Source organism: Chaetura pelagica, unplaced genomic scaffold, assembly GCF_000747805.2.
Source record: "Chaetura pelagica isolate M959 unplaced genomic scaffold, ChaPel_1.0 scaffold294, whole genome shotgun sequence".
Lineage (NCBI taxonomy): Eukaryota > Metazoa > Chordata > Aves > Apodiformes > Apodidae > Chaetura > Chaetura pelagica.
The window spans coordinates 373,566-382,474 of NW_009953068.1; the positions used below are offsets into that span (position 1 = coordinate 373,566).

Consider the following 8,909-nt stretch of genomic DNA (forward strand, 5'->3'; position numbering starts at 1 on the left):
TCTTTCACTAAAAAGCTTGGCTTTTAATCATCAGGCTCTCGTTGATGTGGAATTCAGGAGAACAGGAAAGCTCAGTACTGGAATGCTGCAGGCTGCTGCTGGCCAAACTGGGAACTGGAATGTGCCTGGGCCGGCGGGGCCAGCGCCGCTCGCCCGCTCAGTCCGCGATCTTTGCCATCTGCTGCTCCAGCTTGGAAATGCGCTCGTCTTGGTTGGTGATCGTGTCTTTTATGGATTTCAGCTCTTTCAAAATCTCGTCCAATTTGGCTTCATTTTGCTGGAAGACAAGACAAGACACGAAGTGGTGAGGAGAGGGGATAGGACATGGGATTTCCAAGCCTGGGGGCTCCCCTGAACGGCTTCATGCGAGCTCTGCCTGCCTGGCACCGGCACCTGGGATGCTCATGACATGGACTGACATTCCCAGTGACAGCTTCAAGAACATCCTGGACCAGTATCTACTCTTTAAAAGTATTTATGGACCTACCTGACTGACAGCTGTCACTTGCACATCTCTATATTCCAGTTCAAGGCCAGGTTGGATGGGGCTTGAAGCAGCCTGGTCTGGTGGGAGGTGTCCCTGCCCATGCAGGTGGTTGGATCTACATGAGCTTTAAGGTCCCTTCCAACCCAAACCAGTCTGTGATTCTCTATTACCACATCTTAGCTGCAACTCCCGATTAGGAAGCTGTACCACCTCCTTCTGGGCCTGCATAATCTGAGGTTCTTTTGTCCCACTGTCTGCGCTGGGTTTTACACAAAAGAGAGGTGCACAGAAGCTGATCCACGCAGGTGGGTGGCTGGAACAACCAGCCAAGCTTTCCTTGGGATCACAATTCCCTGTAGCCTTCCACAGCTGCAGGAACCTCACCTGGAATGTCACAACTCAGGTACCACCTCAAGTCCAGGTCACCCAAATCCCAGCGTACTGGAATCGTACATGCCTGAGCTTTGCCATAACTGCTTCTGAAGATGCAGCCCCCTGGGTATCACATTGGGGGCCACCATCCCTAAAAGCTTGTGGATTTTACTCACAGAGTTTGAGGCATCAGCTGCTTTCTTTGGAGCATTTATGAGATCACTTTTCTTGTTCGCGGCAGGCTTGTTGTCCAGTATGTTCTTCTTGACCACCTTGAGATCCCTGTTCTTGCCTGGAATGTACCCGTGCTTCAAGGAGATGAGAAGGGGATCTGCATTCTTCCCCTCAAACCACTCCTCTGCTTCCAGAGCAGCTTCTGGGCCAGCCGTATCAGGGTACAGGTCATCCTGGAAGAGGTCCGACTGCAAGCCAGAAGAGATGGATTGGTCAGGTGCTTTGGGGCTGGAAGGCAGGAGGTGGCTCCAACCCCCGCACCCAGGAGCTCGTGCTCACCTTGCGAGGAACCGTCATGATGATGGGCTCACACTTCCTCTCGTGAAGCTTGAAGAACCTTTCAAAGGAAAAGAAAAGGTGCCAGTGCCATAAACTCCAACATCCCCAGCCTGGCCCCTAGGCACTGCTGCTGAAATATTCCCACTCTCCAGGCAAGTGCAGGCCCTGCTCCCTTTCAGGGGCTCCTGCTTTGGTTAATAACCCAAGGAGCAGCACCAGGGGCAACATCCAGGATGCTCCCCACCAGCAGCGTGCCAGGGGCCCCTGCAGTGACACACACCTGCTCTCCTGAGGTACTTTCATCCTTTGCCATGTTTCCTGAACCACGGCTGCACTCTGGGCACTCTCTAAATTCCCCAAACCAGCTTCCAAGCAACTTGCCATCTACAAGCTGGACACTGATACCAGCCTTAGGCACCAAAAGTTTATCACTGCTGTGCTGACACCACAGCTGCACCCCAGCTGATGCTCCATTTCCTGCAGACAATCTATTCTGCAAGATACCACTCAACACTTCCAAAAGGCTCAGGCACAGCACATGTGGGGGTCACACCACGTTACGTTGTGCCCAGCACAAACGCCACTTCATGGCACAGAAAACACTGAGTGTGACAGAGGGTCCCACACCAGCAGCAGGACCTGGCAGCCCTGAAGGGCTGAGCTGGCAAGTGGGGGTTGTTGCTAAGGCAGCTATGAAGCCCTGCCAGCTTCTGTTCTCACCTGGCAATCTCACACTTGTTGACATCCAGGCCCCTCTTGGGCATGAAGCCCATGCCCCTCTGTGGCTCCTTGCTGCTGAAGGTGTTGAGGTAGTGAACATAGGGGGACTCGTCCGTGATCTCGAAGTAGCGGATGCTGCTGTCACCCTGCAGGACACCAGGAGGGATGACTCTGGGGGGCTGCAGAGAGCAGTGCTCCCCGTGGCCCCTTGCCTGCTCCCTGCTGGGCTGGGCAGCCACCCATCCCAACAGCCTTTCCTTCCAGGAACACCACCACAGAGCAACACAGGTCACAGCTGGTATTTTTCAGCCTAAAACCTCCCTTGCTTGCCAGCTGAGTGTCCCTCCCCTCAGGCTGCTCTCAGCAGTCACTACCAGCCAGCACACAAACCTGTTACCCATTTGGCATCAGCAGAACTCCCACAAAGCAGATTCCCCAGTAATCCCAGGACAGGAGCTGAACAGTTTTTCTAAGTGAGAAATGCTGTTCCTCACACAGTGTGACACAGTGACCCAAGCTCCTGCTTCAAGACTAAGGCTGTCATGTTTCCTCATTTCCCCTGGTGGAAAAGTTAACCTCAGTGCCACAGGCAGGCAGAAAGGCTATAAACCAGCTTCTCTTTTTGATTTCACTAACATTTCTGAACCAGCAGAAGAGGAAGCAGAGACAGAAAATCAGTTATTTCTCATTAGCTGTTTACAAAGATGGGACTCTTGAATGTACTTGTATGGATCCTCCTTTCTAATTACTTGTTCATCTTGTCTTGTCCTTGGCTCCTATTTGTAGGAATTCCCAAGCTGCAGCACTCAGAAGTGGATACTTTAGAGCACTTAATGCCTACAAATTGCTTTCAGAAAGGAGCACATGATTCTATTTTCTCTTATTTAACCCCACAAAATTACAGTGAGTGTTGCTACATGCTCCATCAACTCCAAGCACAAGGATAACATCTAAAATGTACATTCCTCCCACACATAGGGGCAATCACTCAGCTCAACACCAACAAGGGATGCTTTGATGGCAGTATCTGACTTGTTGCATGAAGAGCAGCTTTGCCTAAGCAAATCCATCTGAAAGAAACACCCAGCTGCAAGTCAGACTTCACAGGCTCTCTGTATGGCCCTGCAGAGTGAGGATCAAACCCATTTCAGAGCAGCCTGATTTGTCTGCAGCCCTGACCATTGCTGCAGCACAAACCTTTGGTTCTATCTTTCTCAACTGAGACACTTGGAAAACATTTCACAGGCATCATTCACGGAACAGGATGACTGATTCCTCTAGACAAGCCCAGTCTCACCAAAAGCTTCTCTTTACCTTGCCACACAAGTAAATAATGTTGGTGTCTGGGTCGTAGAATGGCAGCAGGACCCCATTGCTGGTGTCCATCTCATGAAGGGCTATTGGCTCCTCCATGTTTTTCTGGAAATAAAAAATGACAGTGATGTTAATGGGGAAAGAAAAAGCTCATGTTAACGCAGGATCCAAATTATTAACGGTTCTTTGCAGCAGCAAAGAAGGCTCTATGTGGTACAGTAACAAATGCTGTAAATGTTCACAAGCTCATTTGTTCCCCAAGGACATTTTAACCACAAAATGCAATAGAACAGCACCAAACAGAATTCCTAAAGGGAGAGATGTGACAGTCATGCTAGTAAGGGCCCTGTTCCAGTGTGCTGGGATTGCTGCTGTCCTGCTCTGCGCATACAAGGTATAGAATGAAGCAGCCCCCACACGGGCTCCCTGTGTACATCCTCAAAGTGCAGCTGCCAGCTTCACCACTGCCCCTGGGGAGCAGGAGACCTCACTTCTTTCCCTGAGGGAACATCCTGCCTCCATCACAGCAACACCGCCTGGCACAGGAAGCCTGAGCAGGAGCAGCCCGGAGCTGGAAGAGGGAATATGCTTCAATAGATGAACTATGGATGTAGTGGGCGACTGCAGGTTTGGGTTAGTGAGCCAGAGGACATGACAAGGACCAAGCAGTGGTGGGACAGGGACCTACAGGGTTCCACAGGGCCAGCTGCCGTTCGCTCATGCGGCTGAAGCCGGTTGTGAAGATGTTTCCGTCCGCCAGGAAAATGGCGCGCATGGGCCGCGCTCCCTCGTGGGTCTTCTCTTTCTCCTGCAAGAGATTTACAGATTAGCCCCTGGCAAGGAACTGAAAAGCCCACCTGGTGGTGGCTTCACTTCTGGCTGCACAGAATCCCTGGTAGGACTGGTCCTCCAGGCAGGATGCTGACTCCCCGGAGCAACATCCAGCTATCTCTGCCCGATGCTGGGGGGGAGACACCAGCTACTGAACTGCAAAAGAACTGGTCCTTCCTGGCTCATCTCAGCTTTGCCTGTCAGACTCTTGCAAGGCTGAAGGAAGACTTCTTTGCAAGCTACAAGACATATGCAGACTGCTAAATCTCTGCTTTGCACACACAACTTTGGAGCTGTAATTATACAAAAGGATTAGATGTGGAATTACACTCATGTGGGTTTTACAAGGGAGCCTTAAAACCCCAGTTCAAACACTAATCCAAATAAACCAGCCAAATCCTCCAACCACTGCCATCCCTCCTGTCATTTTTTTCCTCACTTTGAAAAATCTGAGCAAACATGGGATATACACCAATCAAGAAGGTTCCCTCTCTGTATCCTCTTGTTAACTCTCATGCAAACTTACAGCAACAATTTCTTGTTTCCTGGGGTCAATAACTCGAACTTTTTTGTCTTTGGAAGCTGTACAGATGAGGCTGCCATTGCGATTCCAGCTCACATTGTAAATCATATCCACATGCATGTCATCCAGGTTTATGAGGGCTTCACCTGTTCCCACATTCCAGATGATGATTGCATTATCACAACCTAAAAGAGAGAGGAACAACTTAAGTCACAATACTGGTGTTAACACGAAAGAATATGGAGCAGGGAAGAAGGAATAAACCTTTCTGCAGCCAGTCCCTGCCTCCTCAGGTCAGGGAGATTTGTGGCAGAAAGAGTCAGCATGGCAGGGATGGAAAGCAGGCAAGAGACAGCAGGAGAAACAGCAGAACAAAGGGAGAAAAGAACAGTAGGGAGCAGAAGCTGAGATCAGCAGTTTCCCAAGGACTACAACCATCAGGCAGGTGGTTTTTGGTCAAGGACCAGACAGCAAGACCAAGAATAAAGCCCAAGATAAGATGACAGAAAAATATAGAACAGGACTGGAGGACCAGGTAGGGGCAGGAAAGAACAGTGTGTGACTGAGCAATTTCTCCTGAGGCTCCGTAAGGGGAAACACATGTAACCAGGCAAAAGATAATTGCTCTGAACTCCCAAAGGGCAGAAAGGACACCCAAAATCAGTCTGTTGTCACCAGGAGGAACCCTGGAGACTGCAACGACCTGACAGCATCCCTTCTCCTCTCTGTTTCTTAGGAGTAATCCTGGATGGACTGCCTGGACACACATCTTGCTGCCCCTGAGTAGAGGAGTCTGAGGAAGCTACCTAAGAAAAATCTCCTCCTTTTGTGTGTTCTCACACTGAGTTTCATTACATTAACTGTCACAAAGTCTGCAACTCCAAGCATTTTTCGGGAAACCAGATCAAAACTAACCTGGTACCTCAGAAGGCATTTACATCCCCAGAACACACAAAGCTCATCTGCCAGCCCAGCTGAAAGGACTGGCTTCTTTCACTGGGCTCCAACCTAAAGGACATGTTGGGGAAGCCTCAGACCATGCTAATGGATAATGACTTACCCACTTCACTTCCATAATGATGTGACTGTTTTCCAGTTGCCAAAAGAACCTCTTTAAATAGACTGCACCAGTCAAGGAGACAATTTGGAAAACACTGAAGATGGAAGCTTGTGGAAGGATCCCTTGCAGGGATCAGTGAAAAGGAGAAACAGTTGGGCCTTTATGCAAGTATATGAAAAGAGCGATGAGAAGAGTGCAGATGTAAATAGTTATCAGTTATCTGAAACCTGTAGATCAAATAAAGTCTGGAACAATTTAAATACTGTAATTCATTCTTCCAGACAATTTCCTGGTTCTTGTCCCTGTAAACTGGAGATAATAAAAGGCCAAGATAAGGAGGGGGAGCTGTGAGCCACGTGTTCTGTGTTCCCAGACACTGCCATTACTGCTGTGATTCACTGTCCCTAAGAAGCTGGGAGAGGAAAGGAGGAAAAGGAGTCAACAAGCCCTTCTCTAAAACACCTGGTGTGCCAGCCAGACAGGAGGGAGAGATGCCTGCTGGCCCCCCAGCCCTGACACACTGTACCTGCACTGAGCAGCACGTTGCGCGCTGTCGGGTGCCAGGCCACGATCCCGACTCTCTTGGAATGCCCTTCTAACACCACCACTGGCTCTGTCAGGGACAGGGTGAGTCCGTTCTCAGGAATCTGCCACACCTGGGAAGGGGAAAGGAAAGATGGTTAGCCAAGGGTCATCCCCTCTGAAGAGCACATTACTGGTTTGCTTCCTGCATCCTGTGCCACGGTAGGAGCCCGAGCTGTCACTGCTCAGTAGAAACAGGAAGAAGGAATTGGGCAGGGAATTGTTCCCAGTCACCAATAAACCTTCAGCTGGTCCCTGTGTAACACCCTTCCCAGCTCACACTGCTAGCACCTAACCAGCAAACACACTGTTATCCCTGTGTCCAGAGACCCATCCACCTCGGGTGCTGCATGAGAAAGACTCAGGAAAATCTGCTTTGCAGCTCAGCTCCCATTCCACATGAACAAGCTGCTCCCCTTTCCAACTGTGCTTGTGCCTCCGAGGGATGATACAGCAGCTACCCTGGTGCCAACTTTTTATTTCTTTGGAAACGCTGGCAATTAGTTCCCACATGATGCCCAGAGCCTCCTTTCAGATTTGGTCCTGGCAAAAGGTAAAGGAGCCCAAGTCAGCATTGCACAAACCATCTCTGAATGCAGCAAACTGCCTGTTTGCTGCTTGGCTACACAACCTCCTGCTGCCAGCACCTTCAGCAAAGTGCCACCAGGAGGAGGAGCAGACCCCCAGGCACTGGAATTCCAGCTGTGGAGTCAGAGCAGGTTTATGCACCAATGGAGGAAGCTTCTGCAAGCAGCAGGGCCCGGGGAGGAAGGGACAAAACCCATCACCCTGTGCCCCAAGGCAGCATCAGCCCTACCAAAACTATTCCTGCAATTCACCACTGGACAAGCATCTTTGAACTGAATTTGACCTACATCTAGTGCATTAAAAAAATTAAGTAACGCCCACCAGTGAGCAGTTATAGCTACTTCTAGAGATAGATGGCAGCATTAGAGCACAGTTGCTTTGCCTTCTATTGTTTGCTTTTTCTGGAGTTGGAGAACAGGGCTGGCCAGACCCTGCCCAGGATGCCCAAGCAAGCTGTTGGCACCAGCTGATGCCAGGGAGTGGATTTTGGGAGGGGAGGCAGGCAGATGTGCATGAGGGCGACACAGACTTCTGGGCTAATCCCAGTTTCTCCCTCTCACAGGGATGGCTGCTGCTTAAACAAAACCCATCGAGGTGCAAAACATTCTCAGCACCTCCCAGCTCACCTCTAAGCAACCCTGCAGTTGTTTCACTTTTCACCCTCACAGCTCTCAGCACCCTCAGCATCCCAGGAGGAATGACATGTGGAGGGCACCCAACCTGAGCAGAGAATTTCTTTGCAAGGGTTGAAAATCCCTTGCTCCTCCTGCCTGGTGCAGCAGGGCCAGACAAGATGCCATAAGGCCAAGCTTTCACCAGCAGTCACGTTTTAAAAACTGGGTGTTCAGCCCCATGCCTTCTGTTCACTTCCACTTCCACCCCAGCTTTGCAGCCACTGCACCCTGAGGACTGTGCTCAGACACCACATGATTTATGAACTGCACCAAACCATTTCACCTGCCCATTACACAACAGAACTGGGTTACAACCTGTCAATTTTGATAGAAGCAGGTTTCTCCTTGCCACTCAGAACAACCTGACAGCAGCAACAGTTTAAAATGTGTCTGCTGACACAGGAACTTTAGCATCACTCTGCTAAAACTGGTACCTGCACTTCAGCTCACAACTGTAAGCAGGTCTCCCAGATGAACCACCTCCAAACTCCTCACCACTGTAAACAGGCATTACCTAAACCAGTGGGAAAGCTGTAAAGAGAACACAAGACCTTCAGCAGGAAGCCAGACATCTAATTATCCCGGAGTCTTAAGGAGCCTTTCAAAATGACAAGCCTTGATGAACACAGGCACTTCTCCCCCTGAGAAATCAAGCAGACTGCCCCAGCTCACTCAGCCTCACTCTTTTGCTGGGGGAAGCTTGGAAAATCAAATTTATTCTCAAAAAGACCTGGAGAAGAATGAGCCTCTGGGCCAAGCATGACCTGCAGAGAAGCCACACAGGGACAGCAGCAGCTTCTACACCTGCAGCCCACCCTGCCCCCTGCCAAGGGGCAATCAGAGCAAAGGCACCAGGTCCCAGAGATCCACCTTTCTGCTCTGTGCTGTCTCAGCCAGGAATGGTGCAGGGATCCCTCTGTGCAAGCACAACTTCATAGCAGAGTAACTTGTGTGCCAGAAAACTCCAGGACTAAGTTCAAGCCAGTGAGTGCAGAGGCTGGGAGAGGAAAGGGAGGTATTAGAGGCAAAATACCAATGAAAAGGATTTTTAAAAAAGCCTCTGGATGACAGATTTATTTTTTTTTTTATTTCAGGGAAAGCCCCTATAGTTTACAGCAGCTGCAGACCAGTGTAATCCTCTGCAGATTACAGAAACTATTGACCTAATGATCCTGCTTGGTATTGCACAAAAAAGCTGAGAGTGTGAAAGGTCAGGGAATGCTCCCAAGTGAGCTGGCCCACTCA

The 8,909-nt window shown here is 50.0% G+C and overlaps 1 protein-coding gene across 1 annotated transcript in view; it reads right to left on the reverse strand.

The window, feature by feature from the left end:
* The window catches only part of CORO1C (coronin, actin binding protein, 1C), a 48,643-nt gene continuing 39,734 nt past the window's right edge, over positions 1-8,909 (reverse strand). The window contains exons 4-11 of the mRNA XM_009996817.1: positions 6,347-6,476; positions 4,764-4,945; positions 4,095-4,214; positions 3,407-3,511; positions 2,093-2,238; positions 1,373-1,430; positions 1,036-1,281; positions 1-277 (exon numbers count right to left, since the gene is read on the reverse strand). Of these exons, the coding sequence (XP_009995119.1) occupies positions 158-277; positions 1,036-1,281; positions 1,373-1,430; positions 2,093-2,238; positions 3,407-3,511; positions 4,095-4,214; positions 4,764-4,945; positions 6,347-6,476 (1,107 nt within the window). The 3' untranslated portion in view covers positions 1-157. The remainder of the gene's footprint in view (positions 278-1,035; positions 1,282-1,372; positions 1,431-2,092; positions 2,239-3,406; positions 3,512-4,094; positions 4,215-4,763; positions 4,946-6,346; positions 6,477-8,909) is intronic.